Raw genomic sequence first — 18,643 nt, forward strand, 5'->3', positions numbered from 1 at the left:
AACAGATAATTCTCTGTTCAATCTTAAAGTTGCTGTGTGATGTTTTAAAGTTGCAGGTTTCTGTCCTGAAGATAGAAAATGAGAGGCAAAGTGACTCCTTTTTTACAGTTTGGGAAGCCTTTAGCAATTTGGTACAGTGCAGCCAAAAGTTATCATGCAAACATCCTTTGGAGTAGAGTTGTTTTCTTGTGAGGAAATCCTCTAATAGCTCGAATGATCAAAAAGCAGAGCATCTCTCCATGGACGGGATCTGCTCTGCACAGCGTCCTGTGGGAAAATCCATCCGGGCTCTATCCAATGCTGCGTGATTGCGGGGTGCCCAGCATATGGAGGGATGTAAGGTTTACTCGCTATTTATATTCCTTTTCTTATTCTGTCTTATTAAAGCAGTTATCTTATGAAACCATTTGTTGTCACACCTTTCTTATTGAGATCGAAAAAGAGCCCTGCACCAGCTCTCTCCCACCTCTCCTCCCCCTGCTGGTCCATAACACACTCACTAGGTGTTGATCAGTTTTTAGTTTAGGTTTTGTAAGGCATCAACCAAATTACAGCAAAAGACCTTTCCAAAAGTTTGGTGAATGTGTGTTATCCTCCGATGTAATAAGAAGGGAGTTATCCTTTTTCCTGACTAGGCCTGCAGAAAGTCAGGATATCATTAAGGTCACTGCAAGCAGAGCCCAAGTGAATCCTTCAGCACCTCTCCTACGGTCTAATTCGTAAATTTGATTCTGGGAAATCAAACTTCGGTATCTCGCTTTATATTAGGTGACTTGGCAAGACAGAGAAAGCCTACGAGGTGTTCAGAGAGGTCACAGCCTGCAGAGCTCTTGCTGCCATGACGTTATAGCTGTTCCAGTGACAACGCTGAAACTTGGCAGCCAGTCATCTCCAAAGGGGATCCTAGGAGGAAAAACTACGACTCATTACTATTTAAAGAAGACCAAAGAGTTAAGAAATGCTGCCAGGCTGGGGATGGTGGCAAATAATGAGGAGGAAAGAGTGGCGATGCCTGTAACAGAACTCTCTATACATTTTCCTGCATTTGAGGGATGGTTTGTGCCAGCCTTGGCCTTAGTTCAGGGGCGGCTGTGAATAGCCGTGCCCCTCTGTTCCCCAAAACGCCCCGCTGTCAGGCAGCCAGGGCTGTAGCCTCACACCCAGCAGCACTCCCCCTCCAGCAGGAAAACCCTCATCTGACCAGCACCCAGACCCAAGACCATTTTAATGAGGCAACTCTCTCACTAGAGTGTGTTTTTCTAAAAACTGCAGTTTTAAGAGCTAAGACATGCTTTGCTGGATCGGACCGGGGTCCATTTATCCACGTGCTCTGTCCCAGCTGTGGGGAATAGGAAACACACTTCAGGGAGAACAGGCTATCCTTTTCAAAGCTTTGCAGTGTCTGCAAAAAAAATTACCTAGCTATCAGATAGTCTTGCACATAGAAAGCCTAATAGTTCGGGCTGGGTGTTTGTTGCCTGGGATATTTTGGTGGTGCTAGTTGCAGACAAATAATTAAGGCTGAGAGTTACAGGAAGAATTCAACCTGCTATGTCTGAAAAATACAATACCTTCTCCTCATCCTTAGACTTCTTTACTTAAATTTTTCAAGATGTACAAGTAAAGCTACAATTAGCTTAAAAATAATATTAGCTTTAAAAATAGATTCTTCAAGAAAAAGTATCTTTTTTAGTCCTCATGACCTGGATATTAGGAAGTCATAAAATTTACCACCTACAGTAAATAAATGAAATATTTGCTTAGCCTAGGGCTGAATTTCTTTTCATTTTTTTTAACCATTGATGGGTTTTGATCTTATTATTTTTCATAAATAAAAGTTACAGACAGAGTGAGGGCTGATGAATAAACCTCTTCTCCTAAGAATTTTTCCTCCCTTTAAAAGGCATCAGATCCCATTGTTCTTATGGGACGTAAGCTGCAGGATGCCCTTGGCATCAAAAGCCAGCTCTGAAACACTGGAATCCAAAACCAGTGTAAGATCACATAAACACTGTTGCTATTCTGGTTCCCCTTGATTTATTATTTATTGGAAAGAGAACACACGATTATTTTTAAAACACTGAAAGATAGCCCACTCCAGGGCCGGGTGATAACACTGCCACCTCTTCCAGTTTTACCAGGAGTCTCATAATATTTGATACATTTGTCCTGGCTATAAATTATAAAAACAAAGAACCTCAGTATTCTCTTTTCTTTAAAAAGTTGGGCATGGGAGAGGAGGAAGGATTGCCATGATAGTTACAAAAACTGTAAACTAAAGGCTCAAAAACCAATGAAGCAAATTGAACTTGCTATTTACTACTTTTTAAAAGTTCAGAGGATATTTTTTAACCAAATATCCATACTGCTTTTTTTCCTGACTGTGACTAATTCATTGTTTTCATTCATAAACTTTATGGTCACTGGTAATCCTGTTATTATCTGATTTTCAAAATGCCTTAAGATCTTCCAGGGTCTAATGTACCATATTTGACCACCAGCAGAGCAGGGAAGAATCCTCCAAATACTGGTTATTAGCGTTAGCAATCCATAATAAACACTGCATTTAAATTATAAAGCTTCATCTGGTGTGTGTGACGCTTGGATGCCCTGCTCCTGGTCACCTCCCCTCCTGTCTCAGGTCTCGGGGCAGGATGAGGCAACATGGGGGGGCAGAGCAGGTGTCACCCAGTGCTCCCCACCTCTGCTCGTGCCGGTCACGGGGGCCATGGGTGCCCCATGGGGCACGTGGTGGCCCTCTGTCCTTCTTCACGTCGGTCTGTGCTGCTGTCTGACTTACCACAACCGTGTGGAGAGCTAACATGATGCTACACTCTCCACTTGCTCCCTGAGCACAACCTGGTGAAGTTCAGTCACATGCCATCTCAATCAGTGCCATTAAAAAAGGAGCCTACGGTTAGACTATATAAGCCTGCCGATGAGCGAAATTTTTAAAGCGATGATTCTACAAATACTTCAATACATCTAAAAGGTTGGTCAGAAACAGCAAACAAAAAGGTGAGCAGCCCGTACCTGGAACTGACACGCACACTTCAAGCCGTCGCCCTCTTCCTTGCACAATCCTCCGTATTTACATGACGATTCATCACACCCCCTTACGTCGGATTCCCTTACATTTAACTCTGTGAAAAAAATAGAAAAAGGAGACAGAAAAGAAATTGTAAGATGAGCAATTTTGGGGACTGTCTTGTCCTCAAACCCACTGAGCCCCCCCCGCTGCCTTATCCCCATACGGAAATTAAAGGAAAAAGCCAGAGCTGTTCCCTGGGCTGCCCTGCGTCAGCTCCGTCTTGCTCTCCAGAGGCACCTTTGCCGGGTCGGCACAGAGGCTGTGGCTAAACGCCGCTTCACCACGCAAACAGATACAGAGCAGGCACATGTTTACACCGCCCAAATCGCCTTCCATGTCCCCACTGCCGGGGATGCCCCCAGTACAAAACCTTCCTCTGAAGAAATTACACCTAGCAGGAGTCAGGCAGGACCTTTACATGAGCCATAGCCCATGTTTCTCACCCGCTACCTCTTTTTGCCTTACTCGCCACAAAGGTGCTGAACAAGAAGAAAAGCTAAAACACCAGAATTTCTCTGCCTGGTTTTCCAGTCTCCGCCTTGCCCACATTGTTATCCTTCAGACTAAAAATAAACCAAAGTGTGTTTAAACTATTATAATTTGCTTGCACTGTAGGGACCAGAGTAATGAACCAGAGCCCTCGGTCTTAGCTGCTGCATAGAAATATGGAGCACAAACGCAGCTCCTGCCTCAGTAAGCCTGCAGCAGAGGTACAGCCATCAAGGGAGAAACCAAGGGGCTGTACACATCAACTGCATAGGCAATAGCTCCAACACAAAAGTTGCTTAAATGGCTTCAAGCTTTTTTGGGCATCGCATCCAAGGGCAGTTTTAAAGGAGAATAAATATATTCTTTTGAAATAAGTATTTGATTTGAACTATATATAGGAGAGAGAGCAAAAGAAGGCACGGGTGGGATAATAGAAGTAGTCAGTGTTAGCCTAACCATGACCTCACCTGGCTGCGTGGGAACGGTGCTGTTACTATCGATTGCAATGAAAAGGTGAAAATAACACCAAGGGCTCTGGAAAAAACCCTGCCACTGTTTAAGGCTGCACTGATATCAAAGGAGATCATTCGAAGCTGTCTGTGCTTTGGCTCATGTCAGAAACCTCCAGGACTCTACAGTAATACGACCTACTAAAGAGATGCATTGACAGCGGTGAGATTTAAAATAACGTCTGTGACTTTTAATAAGCAAGCCCTATCCAGATAACTGGCTTAAGAAAGCCCTGAATACCAGCCATTCAGAATTGGGGAAAGGTAGGGCAAAAGCAGAAGAAAATAATGCTCGCTGCCACTTGCAGCCTTAAACAGGCAGTCACCCTCCTGCTCACAGCAGTGTCAGCACTTCGGTATGACGGTGACAGACACCCTGGAAAACTGCTCCTGTGGGTTTACCTAGCATTGTATACCCACACACATAGTTTATATAAATAAATATATAATTATATAATAATTTGTGTAATGAATTATGCTATGTGTCATATACTTCTATATTTAATATAGCATAATTACGTAATTTTTCATAGCACTAAGTTTACAGGATTATAGCTCAACAGAAGGTCCAGTTATAATCCACGTATTTTGTCAACTGTGAGAAAAAATACTGATTTTTTTCCCTATGTCCATCATTCCCAAAGGCATTAATGAGGAGGGCAATGCATGTAACACTGGGTAGTGAGGTACCCTGGTTGCCATCACAACACCACGCACGTGTTCTCTAATGTTATTCTTAATGTCGCCATTTATCAAGAGCGACTGCTGCGTTGTAGGGACCAAGTTAATGTGACAGAACATCGCGGCTCTTCAATTTAGTGTGTTCATAACTCGCTCCTGAAGGAAACGTGCCTTTCTTTCTGCTCATGAAGACCTGTTCCGCAAAGGTGAACAAACTATCAAGATTAATTAAGGGGAAATGATTGTCATATCTGAAAGAAGGATCCACCTTTAAGTGATACTGCATTCGAGAAAATGTGATTTATAAAAGGGAGTAACCAGACAGACAAATGACAGCGTGAGCAGCTTTCAAAATCCTGTTTTCATCAGCTCAGGAAACTAAAGAGGTGTGGGTCCTCCTTCTCAACTCTCAACTCTCAACTGACTCAATGCTTCACGGCATCCTACCCGATGCCCCCATCAGCAGAAGACACTCCTTGGCAGCTGCAACTCGTGCTTGAAATCCTTAGGGTCTACACGATGTCCAGCTGCCCAAGCAGTGCAGCACAGACTTTCCCCCGACCTCTGTGTCCCACAGCGTGACGAGGGCACACGAGGAGCCTCTTCGCCACAGTGGGGGCAAGGGACCTCCTCTTTTCTGAATGGGAGGGGAGGGACCCAGAGGGAGTCAGAACCGGTCCCCAGCTAGCAGCTCAGCATCAAGGCTGAATCAGAGATGTACTTGTTCCTAACTTAGCTATTGCTCTGGCTGCAAAAGCCAGTGAGAAAGGGAAAGATTTCAGAACAAAACTATAACAGGAGACGTGGAGATGGGGGTAGGGAATCAGCCCTTGTGAGCCCCTTTCACCCCAAGAAACCGAGACTTCCTTTTTTTAAAAAAATAATCCACAGGAGGAATTAAAATGGCAGAAAGCACACCGTTTTAATGGTTACTTAATTTTAGGAGTGGACTGTTTTTCCTTCCGCACAAATGATAAATACTGATTATAAGCTTTTCCACATGAGATGAATGCTGAGCAGGGAAGGTCATTCACAGACCAGGAGCCAACGCGATTTTCCAAAACCATACAAAAGACAAGATACCCTGGTGACTGGCACTTGAGCGTGACAGATTAACTTTATTCTATGACAGGATGTCACTTAATGTCCATTCAGTGGCGAATCACAGCAGCTGCGAAATCAAGCCTCCGACATGCGCACGATTGCATCTGCTGGACTCACAAGTACGGAGGACTGCGGTGGCCATAATGACTCCCACATCTACAGCGTTCAGTTCAAAAATGAATAGACGAGAATGGATGTTAATAGAGTGATGTGATGAGGAACAGTGGATGTCTTGCATGTCTGAAATATGCTCTCTCTTCAGTGGATTCCCCACAGAGAGAGAATTAAAATGGAGTTTCTGCAATTATTTCCAGAAGAACAGAATCATTATCATCATATGTGAGAACAGACCGATGAAAGGAGTAAGAACACATAGCAAATGGTTTAGGGTAATTTCTTACATGTTTCCTTAATGCCTATCGCAACTAATTTCCTAGACTTTCAGCAGGTATAAATAAGAGAAAGCCTCAGTGTGATTCATTACGTACAGCAAGAAGATGGTAAGTAGTAATCCATCAACTCCCAGGAGAAAATATAATTAGCGCAATTAAATCAGGCTTCCAAATTTATGATAAAATTAATCTCCAAAGACCTGAAATGAGGTATTAAAAATGATTTGCTAGTATCTGTGCAGCCAGTATACTTCCTGGTGGTGTGAGGGCTGACCGGCACAGAGCAGCTTGCAGGAATTTGGCTGCAAAGACCCACATCAAGGTCTTTTTTTTTTTTTTTTCTCTCTTGAAATGAATTCACCTTGTGAAAATCTGATGCATCAGTAAAAATGAGGAAAGCCGTCTCCATTTTGACTCCTTTCAGAGAATTTGAAGTACAGCTCAATACAAGTAGCTGGAGATTGGCTTTTTGCCTGTGACCTCAAAATGCATTGCTCTGAGGCGTGAACCTCTCATTACAAGCTAAATTACACACGTCAAAATGCTGAACCTGAAGATGAAATCAAATTTGTAGGTTTAAGTACATCAAACATGTTGCTTCCGTCTGGATACCTCGAGAATAAAATAAAATCTAAGACGGGCAAATCTGGTAACTTCATAAGCAATTTGTTTTTTCAAAACTCATGTTTCTCCTGGAATTGCCAATAGTGCATAGTAATGATGAATGGATATAAGGAACAAAAAAAATACTTTTCCCATGTGGAAGTGAGTGGGTGGGTTTAGTAGCAGTGCTGCCAGCTTTGGCCATCCTGAATATTTCAGCTGTGCCTGGGAAAAAACCTCTCTGCCTGCCTGTTTTCTGTTTCCTATGGGTAAGACCCCAACTGGGGAGGTGCCAGGACCCCTCCCTCCCTTCTCCTCTTGACCTATGGGTTTGGTACAAGATGGGAAACGGCTTGCACCATTCTCACTAGAGGGAAAAAGCAAAGCAGTGGGGGGGGGGGCACCTCACTTGCTGCTTTTCTGTCCTCCAAAAAGTTAGTTCTTTGTGAAGCCAAGCTTTAAATTAGGCTGTACAACCTCTCGTGGAGGTCACATACAGACACACACAGAGACGCGGTAAAGTTCATAAAGGGTCTGCTACTCTACAGGTTAAAAGAGCCCCCAAAATTGTAAGAACAGATGAGGTGTGTCAACACTGCCTTAGGAAAGGGCTCAGAGGAGAAATTATGTTGTGTGAGGGTATGTTAGAGCCCACAAAGTATACTGGAGATAGTGGCATTATGACTGGATGAGCTCTCAGGACCATAGAAGAGAGTCAAAATCTGATGAGCAGAAAACCTATATCTTACTCGATTTTGAGAATCAGTCTTACGACTGCAGATTGGCTTCTCTGGCTGGTGATCGTTCTGGTTTTAGCAAATTATTTAGGAATGTTTGGAGAACTTAATGGGGAAAAAAACAAAAAAGAAAACCTTTTCCTTAAGGATTATAAAGCTGAGCTGCTCACGTGACAAGTACAGTAATAACCTGTGTCTTAAATCTAACTCTTGAATGAAACAAACTTCACCTTCCAGTCACATCCTTTGCCCCACAACAAAGATGAAACTCAGCGGCAGCCCCATGCCCTAGTTGTTCCCAAGCACAGCCTGTCCACTCGAACCATGAAGGTGAGTTTGGGTGACATCACAGGTAAACAAAATTGCTGCAAAAAAGACATTTTGGATACCCCTGCAATACCTCTGCTCGCCTCCAGCTGCCAGCTCAGAACAAAACAGCACAGCTCTCCCATAGATCCTACCAGTCCCATGCAGACATAGGAGCATCCCAGCCGGTACTAGCTTAAATCACTTTAGATTACCATCGCCCACAGTGGCTTTGACGTTGGCTCAGACACTTAGTTCACATGTACACATCGACACATAATCATTTACATTTAGGTGTCTTAATCTACAAGCTTGGCCCCATGCCACTGCTCTTTCAAAGTGCACCCAGTACTGCCACTGCTGCAGTAAGTCAGGCAAATGCTTACAGAGCTTTTACACACGGGATGTGGACAGGAGGCATAATTTTAGGAGTCCCCGCATGTGATGTACTTGTTCTGACACTGGCAAAGTGCTGGTATATGTGTTTGAAGTGAGGCAGCGTAAGTTATTCCCCATTTCAGCCACTGGGTACAAATCTCACGAATAAATGCAAGTTACAGCCATGTACAACAGAACATGTTTCTATTTATTTTATTGCAGGTCATCAACTCCCCACTGGTTCCTACTACAGCTACTACACCAGTTTCCCTCCTTAACCAATCTTTCTTTACAGCTCCTCCACTATATTTTCTCTGCCCCCTTCAGAACATCGGAGCAACATTCAAGAAACAGCATGCTTCTGCTTTGCAAGTTGAAATAAGAAGTTTAAGGGGAAAAAATCTCTGAAGAAGGGGGTCCATTTGCAGAGCCACTGAAGAAGCAATGACCAAGCACCGGCAGAGAAGGAGCATTCCCCTTACTGGCATTGCGCTACCCCAACAGTGAGATTAGCTCAGAATAGCCTTTTTCCTGGAGTCTTCGTGGCTTCTTTTAAGATAGTGAAACCATATGTTGGACTTCTAGTTTGTACAGTAGAAATGTGAAACAAAGACATGGACTTGGGGACACACACACACATATCAGTTCTTTGCAGGAGATGGGAAGCAAAGGTTGTTCATGTGGTGGACACAATAGGATATTTTTATCTTCTACCAGCTTCAGTGTGCCACGTTCACCAGCGCTAACCTGACATCTCTTACCACAACTTCTGTGCTCTGTTTCTGGAGCGAAAAGCAAACTAGGAGCCAAACTCACCTAACGTATGCCAAATACTGAAGGTGAAGTGTTGTTCCACTTGCTTTGTGCCTGTGTGGTGAAGATGGTTTATTTTAAAACAAGCCAGCACACACTGCTCAGATGTGTACCTGTACACAAACAGTTCTGGGGGAAAGGAAGCCCCCAGGCTTTGCATCAATTTCTTTGACACCTGCCACTGATTCCATTTGAAGAAAACACCTAGTATTTACCCCTGCTTTTTCTTCATCTCATGTTCATGAAGTGTTTCACTGAAACATAGTTCATCCTAGCAGACAGTGGGTGAGTAGCCACTGCTACCTGTCCCTTGGTCGAGAAGGACCCCTGGCTTTAGCGCTGCAACCAACGGAGTGAGTGTTGTTTCTCACTTCATCAGTTAGAGTACAAAGTATTACTAAAACATGATGCCTTCAGAACTATGACCTTCCAAAACAAGTATGTATCATTGACAAAACCTGAAAATACCATTTATTTGGTAACTAATAAACAGTCTCTACATTAGGTTTTCTATCTTTTTGCTGTCCCCATCTGTTTCAGCAGTTGTGGATTATGAAAATCATGATAATTTGCGTTGTATAGTTTATGTCTGTTGAATCTTCTCGGAATTTCTTCTCAGAAATTGTCTGAGGTTATGGGGGAGGAATAAGAGAGCAGACAAAACCCTCAGACAAAGTTAGCAATTAGTTGTCCAAATGAATAATACTTGCTCATGTCAGACAAGTCAAAGCAAGACAGCATGGATCATACTATCTTGTTCATAGGAAAAAGTATATTTTTCAGAAAAGAAAACAGAAAATAAGACAAATTCTACTGGAAAATGATTCAGGGATAAGGAAGATATCATTCAGACACTGCACATCCCCTTTCAATATGGTTGTTGTCACTGATTTGAGGTGACATTTTAGCAAGAAACAATTTATAAGAAATTAAGAAGGTGGAGAGTGTGGATAATAGAAAGATAAGAACAAGGGAAAGAGCTGTTTAAAAAAGCAGTCAGAGAACAAAAAGAGGAAAATTAAAATATATAACATAGGACAATCTAAAACAAATGTAAGTTTTAAATAACTGAAACAGTTTTAAACTCATTTAAATGCCTTTTCTGTGATATGATATAATTTTCTTTCACACTTGCAACAGAAGAAAACAATTCATTGGAACATCCTAGAGGTTATATGAAAAAAATGAACAAAATTGTTAAAATCAATTTGCCCTAAAAAAACATAGACAACTGTAGTCTAATGGAATTAAGATACTCCCAGACTTTTTTTTTTTAATTGGTCAATTAACGGATGCCTTGGGTGGCTGATGGCAAATCTGCTGTTTTCCAAACAATCTTAAGCAGTATTATAGGACTAGTAAAACCTGTTTTGCTGTGTCTTGATGCAATATTTAAGACTCAATTGTGCAGAAAAAAAAGCTGTACTTTGGCTCTTGAGAATGCTATCCGAGTGAATAAACCTTGAAATATTTCCCTAAAACTACTTTTACAAGACTGCATTAACATTTGATTGCTTAAGTGCCGTCCAATTTACCTAGGATGATTATACTTTTACATTTCTAGTCACTATAATCTCCTTTTAAAACAGAGAAAAACAAAATGCATACGTGCTGCTAAGGTAATTAGTATTCTTCTACACAACAGGAAACCACAGCAAATTTTAACAACTAGCACTCACACAGCAAGGTAACAAGATTGGCTTTGAACCTGAGAGTCTCCCACACTGCAATTATTCACATTACCAGTGTGCTTCAGACTAACTCTATTCGTTGTGAAAAAAGTAAGGGAAGTGTCACAGTGATGAGTGTTTGGATGACAGTTCTGTCAAAATATTGGATTCAGCCCATGGTGCATTTCTGTTTCCATCATGCAAGGAAAAAAAAAAAAGTATTCGTAGAGAAAGTTGAGGCACTTTTTTGTTATATTAAAAGCTTTGACAATATTTCAGAAATTATGTATAATCTGTAGGTGAATATTTCAGCAATTGGTACAAATCGACTAGCTGTGCAATCGGTTGAAGACAGAGAAAGACGCAGTGCGAACCTGAAATGATTTTCACTCTCATAACACTTTTGGATCAAGGTTAGGCGCTACAGCAATCTGGCCTTCAGGACACAGGTCTGGCGTGCTTTTCTGCTAGCAGCTGTCCCAGACACTGCCTTCAAAACTTGCTTATGACGCAGAATCTGTCCTACTACCAAAAATTATTGAATGTGATTATGCAAGGCTGTTATAAAGAAGTTAATATGTCATTGCATATTTTTACATAAAATTAAAGTAAAATATTAGAAAAGAACATGTTCAGCTAGCATATTTACAGCAAGATTGATTACATCACGTATTATCAATCTTTAGTTTCTAAGGAAACTAAGGCTGCGCAAGAGCATTGACTCTCCAAATGTGTCTCTGTTGGTTTCTTCCCATAACTTTTGCACTCACTGGACAATTCCAGCCAAATCTGACAGTGGCAGAGGCCTGGGACAATGAGCTTCCTACAAGTCCATGAAAAATCAGTGGCTGCTTGGAGAAGAGGGCTCCAAAGTCATGTTAACTGGAGGAGTTGAGGGAACGTATGTCAGGACAAGGCTCACGTGACAAAATCACAAACACACGCGATGTGTTTCTTTTCACAGACACATGCAAACAAGTGGTCGTTGATTGTTTTGCACTCATGGCACTGTTATAGTCGTTGCATATTGAGACTTGGAAATTTAGGCTTGGATCATGTAAACACTTCTAAACACATGGACTTTTTAGGATACTGTATAACTTGTGCTGCCGAATGCTAATGCCTATACAAACGGATGCATTCTGGTAGGATAACTTCAAAAATCGTGCTCTTACACTTCGCCAGCCCTTTTCATAGTGGGACTCCTATGAAATTTTTCATTTGCATAAATTATACGATTAATGCCTGGCAGTGGCGCAGCATGTGCAATTACAGTCAGTGGGAAAACTTTATTTGTCCTTGTTCCCTTAATTCCTACTTGCTCTGTCTTTCAGTCTGCAGAGTAGATGGTCAAATGTCCAAAACATTTCTAAGTGACTTGCTAAGGGTATGTTATAGCTCTCCTCTCCCCTGTCCCTGAAATTGGGGAGTTTCACCTGCTTTCATTGCCCATATAAGAACCAAGCAGGCAAGCATACTGCTCCCCAGGAAGCTATAGCTTTGGCTACTGAATCTTCATCCTGAAGAAATCTTTCTATGCCAGTTACAAACCAAGGTGAACTCTTTAGTCCTGTTCATAAAGTAAATCTGACGGTTATTTCCCCAAGCCTGCAGAGGAATGACAAGCTGTTCAAATACTCCAAAACAACAGAGCTCTCATTTATACTCCTGAAGAATCTGAAGGCCAAAGCAAAGTAAAACAATGGTAAAAACCAACACTGAAGTAACTAATTAGCTTCCATAAACATTACAGGGGATTTCTTCTTTGATCTGTAGGTGACACACATAATTCAAGTTGATTCTAAATTGCAAAATGACACTGGCCAAATTCTGATCCCATTTCTGGCGCAAAACTTGCTTTAGTCTAGAGACCAGCTTGCCAGATTAAGAGCTGGAAGAGAGGCATCATGCCTTGTCAAGCCTCCAGAATTATAGTATTTATTTACAGGTAGGGGATGGATGGCTAATGGATCTACCTAGCTATAGAGCTAAAAGCCCAGCTCCTTCTGTTGTCTGCTCCTCTCTTCAATTACTTCTGCAGCAGAAGAGAAACGGGCCCTGATGTGAACAGTGCTTTCACGCAAAGAAGATGTGGCCTTTCTATAACCATTTCAGTCATCTCCCCTCCCCGATCACTGCCTTCAGAGCTCTGTGCTGCTGTCAGAAAAAGGAGCCTTTGCCTCTGTGAGCAATAGTAAGGGAACCAGTAAAAGGGCCTGATCGTGAGGTTTTTTGTCGTTGTTGAAACAAGAACTGAAGTCAGCAGAAGCTTGAGCATATCAGAAGTGTGTCCATTTACCACAAAGCCCATACATTTTCTTCGTTCTCAAGGTCATGTCAACATATGCTTGACTTCAGCAATCTGGAAGTCCTAACATGAAGAGAGATTTGGGCTCTGTATGTGGATTTACACTTTCCTCTAAGTAAAGTTATGGAACTTGCTTAGGGTCTTTCTGTTTGTTACACTTTATTTTAAAGACATTTGGGGGGACTGGGAAATCAAAGCCAACTATAAATGCTACCGTAACCTCACTACCTTCCCTTTCCCTCATTCTTCTTGTGGTTTCAGTGTCAGAGAGAAGTTTACAGAGCAGCTGAGTCTTGGTCCATCGGAGCTCCACAGGCAACTGTGCTCACAGCTGTGGAACAGCCTCCCAGGTTGTCAACCAATACACTTCGGGATGCGTTGTCCTTATGGGAGCCATTTTCTTGTGATTCATTTTGAAAGCTTTAAAAGAAATTCAGTCGTCTTTTCTTTTTGCATATGAAATCTCCCAATGATAACGGAAAACACTGGAGGAAACCAATACATTTTCATGGACTTTTGGGGATAAACCAACACAGTGCTGACGTAGATTATACAGCAGAACTGAGGTTATTATACATACTCTGCATATTACACAGATGATTGCAAATGATTGCCAAAAAATGGTATGCTTCCTGGGAAAAATTAGAAATATTTTAAAAATGTGAAATAAATATATATTCATACATTCCAAACCAAATATTTTCAGTAATAATATTTTCAGTGTTCAGTCTTGGCTCCGATGCTACTCTCCTCCCCTTCCACCTTCCCATTATCCCAACATTTTTCCTTTACACTTAAAAAGACAGAAGAAGAAGAAAACTATCTGGATGGCAAAGTCCTTTAATTTCTCAGCTACAAAACCAAGAAAAACAGGTGGCTTGTGGTGAATTTTCTAGAAAAATACTATTTTCTACAAAATGGGTTTTGATGAGGAAGAACTCTATTTGAAATTATGTTTTGTCATTTAGCATACATGATCTGAGGCTCCAGTCCTATAAATGCCTGGGCAGAGACTTAACCTTGAGCATCAGTGCCATCTAAACAAACTAAATGGAACTGATCATGTGCAAGATTAAGAATGCCTTTAAGTGCTTGGAGGATGAAGGACACAAGCAATTTTTTGAGGACCTGATTTTTATGCAAGTAATAATTAACTTGACTAGGGCTTCCGTCCATTGGAGACAAATGTGTAGAATTACAGCATGGACAAGTATTTTAAGACACCGTTTATTCCTCATTTTTGAAACCTTCCCTTAAAAGCAGCAGAAAATATCTGACAAAAAGTTGTCAGATAGTGTATTAATCTACTCTTAATTATTCACTCTCTAAGGGGAAAATGTTGCTGTCTGCAAGATGATTTGATAGCAGAAATCTAAAATGTGGCCTCTAAAAAGCTTAAATTTTAAACATTAGGCATCACTTCCAGTCATTATCATTAACAGCTATGTGAAATATTGTAATATCTAGAAGCTGCAGTGAAGATCAGATCCCCGTTCTGAAAGACATGGATGAGATCCAGTCCCTTAATTACAGCATAAGCAGAGAAGTCATAGAAACTGTGATAAAAATTAGATATTATCGTGTCCATTTCACTGGATGAAAAGTGAAGAGAAGTGAAAAGTAGAGAGAGATAAAATGATTTATCCAAGGCTACAACACAAGGCCAAGGCAGGATGCCACAATAGAACTTGTCCCTGTCCAATTGTTTTGCTACAAGGTTATCTTTCCTCAGTCTCATCACCTTCTCTTTAATAGAAGTATCTCCAATGCCACACCTAGAAAATCATTATGATCACCAAAAATGAAGCAGACACAAAAGACTTAGGGAGTACACATCAGTCAATTTAAAAAGTGAGAGAAAATTGAATGCTAACTCACCAAGGCTACTAATGCTAACTAAAGAGCTATGTTGATGTATTAATGCAGCTTGTAGGACTCATTTGCTGTATTCAAATAGCTGATAATCGCTGCTCAGAATTCAAACTGTGCCACTGTGATAGAGCTTAATGCAGACAGCGCCATGCAAACCCAGAAACGTGTCTCATAGCCCCGCTGGGAAAAACTCTTGTTTATTCAGAAACACAACCTTGTATGGGGTTGGCTCTTGAGCAGCAACACATGGGAAGATGGAGAAGCCTGAACACATGTTTGGAGTGTGTTTTGCCCTAGGGAGGGTAAGACAGAGAGGGAAAGAAGACAAAAAAGAGGAGCATAAGCGGGGCTTGAATCAAGGATAGATACCATTTTTCAGAAAGAAAACTGTCTTTGCGAAGGTGTGAGGAAAAGGATCTCTGCTCTGCGATTTCTCCCACTGTCAAGTAGCTCTCGCCCATGTGGTTTCCTCTGACAGAGCAGTTGTTGTCCCTGTGCACCCAGCACTGGTTTTCTAATGGAGACACCTCATCTCCCTCCCCCTCTCTTTCCAGTCACCTGAGTTTTCCAGGAACTGATCCATTCCTTGGATAAAATGTAAGATACCACTCCTGCAAAGCCTCAACTATAAGCGTACCTCAAGGTTGACTGAACATGGGGAGAAACCTGCTGGATCCAGAGTATCCAACTGACATTCTCCAAAAATGCCAGCAGGTCACCTGTCATCTGAAGGTGACGAGGATAACAAAGGTTTTGAAAGCCTCACAAGATCTGGAAACTGTAAACCTGTCATAAATCTTATTTCTAAGTTTACAAAAGTGGAAAAGCCAGCCAAACATACACACAAATTTCTGAAAGAAAGTAAATTTCATGTATGTATAACCTCCACCCTATTGCAAACACAGAGACAAGAGATCAACCTCAATGATTCAGATTGTGGTCACAGGATAGGAAGATCTTCATCTCAGAACTGAATTTCAAACCTAATTCAAGTTAGTAGTGCCTGATACCCATCTTCTATCTGGAAAAGCCTGACTTGCCTTCGCCAGAGAAAATCAGTAAAGCATTTCCCATGCCACAAGTACTCGTTCAGTGTGTCTTTTGAAAACTATTTTGGCAGCTCTGCAGAGGTGGGCCCCCATCTCCAACTGAATATCTAAGCAGATAGATGGGTTGAACACTTGGCAAGGTATTTAACATTACAACTGCCCATCTGCACCAGTATTCTCAATGTTAACAGAGACTGACAAAGCTGGGACAAAGAAAAAACTTACAGAAAACAGTCTTCTTGCAATGATAATGATCATGAATGTTTTCCATAATCTCAGTCAAACTCTTTGTGCAAGATCTCCACTGACACTGTTGATTGGTTCTTTGTACACAGGATTACTGAAGGGCCTGTGAAAACAAGTAACTGGAAACATCTTCCCTCCAACTCCCTAATGCTGTTCACAACAGTTTCATATAAACACAATCTTACTAGTAACCAGGTGAGGGAAATCCGCAGGGCCTCATGGCCATCTCTTACATATTATATTCTGCTCCCAGCAGCTGTAAATTCAACACTTGGATAGCCATTAAATTTACACTCAAGAAACATTTTCTAAGAGAGGTGACAGAGTTATTGCACTGTTGCAGCTGTGGAGACAGATGGCAGTATGCCAAAAGTCCAAGAAAATTTTAAATTAGAAATCTGACCATCTGCTATAGGTGGGAAAAAAAAGGTTTTCATACCCAGGCTCTTCCCTTAGTTTTGTAATTTTCCTGGTACTGAAATGCATGATGTGGTGTGCAACAGATGCCATATGCTTTCCGATGATTTCTTATTTGCACCTGATAAGCACCAGAATGTCTTAAATATGGAAGAGAATCAGGAAATAATTCTTAAATTGCATTATGCTCTGCTATTACTCAGCCTATGACAAAGCAGGGTAGTATTTTGCAAAATCTTCCCGTTACTTCGGGATACTCCCTATAATAAAATCTGCTTAGGTTTATTTATTTGTTACTTGAAACAGGTTCAACAAGAAGAACATAACGTTTTTTATCACCTTCATCCTAACTAGCTCTTCAATCAACTATAGTTAGTTATAGTTATAGTTAAAGCGTATCTTTAAACATTAAGGTAAACAGCTTAACAGCTTCTTTAAGATGTATGAAAAAAATGGAAGGAGGACTCTCTTCAGATAGTAAATTGTATTTTTGGTGTTCATCCCTCATATAAGAATGTTATGAAATTCTCAATAAATACATAACTGGAAACTTTTTATTAATGCTTACATGAATATTGACTATATTGGTTTTATATAATTCCAAATCACAGCCTACAAGAATGGTACAAAAGTATAAAAATAGACCTGAGGTATCATATTGTACCTTCATAGATGGGAAAACACACAATGCATTGGAACACAGATGAGTATCGCAGGTCCCACCACTAAAATGCGCACACCAGTAACTCGTTTAATCAATAGTGGAGATGACCCCTAAAAGAAGGATTCAGTTTAAGTGTATATACTAATAATAAATTTTAATTGTATATATCATTATAATCCCTCATGCATTATTCAAACGATCACTTTGTTTCTATTTTTGCTACACTAAGTGGGGGGAACAACAAAGCCTCTGAATACATCTAGAGCCATGTATTGACTCAGTAGCTACTTCAAAGGTCAATTGCACTCGTCAATACGAAAAAAGAAAAAAAAAAACAAACAACCTTTCGCAGATTCTCACAACAGATAAAAGACCTGCAGATGGTTCCAAGACTCAGACTTTCTGCAGGAAATTCGCACAGCCCATGGGCCACCTCTTTCTTTCCAAGTCTCTGCTTCTGTCAGCACAACGCTCTACGAAATATGTTTGGGGCCTCCGAGTCCATTAAATGCACATCTTTAAAGCAGACTGGCTCAAAGGGCCCCATGAACAGGCTGAAAGAGTTCCCTTCTCCAATCCAAAATGGCACCAGAGACACTTTAAAAGTGTTTAAATCCCAAACACTAAGTCTGCACCTGGACCCCTTTTGCACAGAACGAAGACATTTGCAGTATCCACTGTGTGGAATATTTTTTTCCAGAATGCTCTTTGCAATCTGAAGACGTAGCTGACATACCTTTAGAATACTAAAAAATCACAAAAAGTGTTATAAGCAGACCAGATTGTTTAGGGACAGAGAAGTCACATTTCCACAGCAGTGACCTTTTAGGACTACTACAGCGAAATGCCAAGGAAACTTGGCCAAGTCTTATTTTCAGTACATGGCTTTTATAAACAGATCATACCTGAGACTGATGGGTAATTAGGCAGTCACTTTATCAACTTTCTACTCCTGTTAAATTTTTGACACCATGTGCAGGTTTCCCACAAAGACTGATTCGGCGCTAGTCTCTTGGTGATTTGGTGACTATGGAAAAACGTTCTGTCTATGTGAGGCTGTCTGAAACATTAAGATATCAAACACATAAATCTGCTATCGTGCCACTGCAGGACTTAAAAAATATTATTAATATGTACTCTGTAATACCTAAGCTGTCCGTGGGACTTTAAAACAGATGAACACAAATTTCAAAAGCAAGGTAAATACAGTTAGATTCAGTTAGATCAAGATACAAAAAAGAATAGATAATGAAGAGCAGTGCAAAGAGCCAGAAAAAGGATGGCAGGCATTAACAATAAATAAGAAGACAGACT

The 18,643-nt window shown here is 41.0% G+C and overlaps 1 protein-coding gene across 2 annotated transcripts in view; it reads right to left on the minus strand.

Moving 5' to 3' along the window:
- The window catches only part of TMEFF1 (transmembrane protein with EGF like and two follistatin like domains 1), a 125,197-nt gene that overhangs the window by 50,322 nt on the left and 56,232 nt on the right, over nucleotides 1–18,643 (minus strand). For both annotated transcript variants that reach the window (XM_087758665.1, XM_087758674.1), the window contains one exon: nucleotides 3,034–3,143. In XM_087758665.1, coding sequence (XP_087614791.1) covers nucleotides 3,034–3,143 — 110 coding nt within the window. The remainder of the gene's footprint in view (nucleotides 1–3,033; nucleotides 3,144–18,643) is intronic.

Source organism: Nipponia nippon, unplaced genomic scaffold (assembly GCF_047370975.1).
Source record: "Nipponia nippon isolate SJK-2023a ecotype South Korea unplaced genomic scaffold, ASM4737097v1 scaffold_1, whole genome shotgun sequence".
Lineage (NCBI taxonomy): Eukaryota > Metazoa > Chordata > Aves > Pelecaniformes > Threskiornithidae > Nipponia > Nipponia nippon.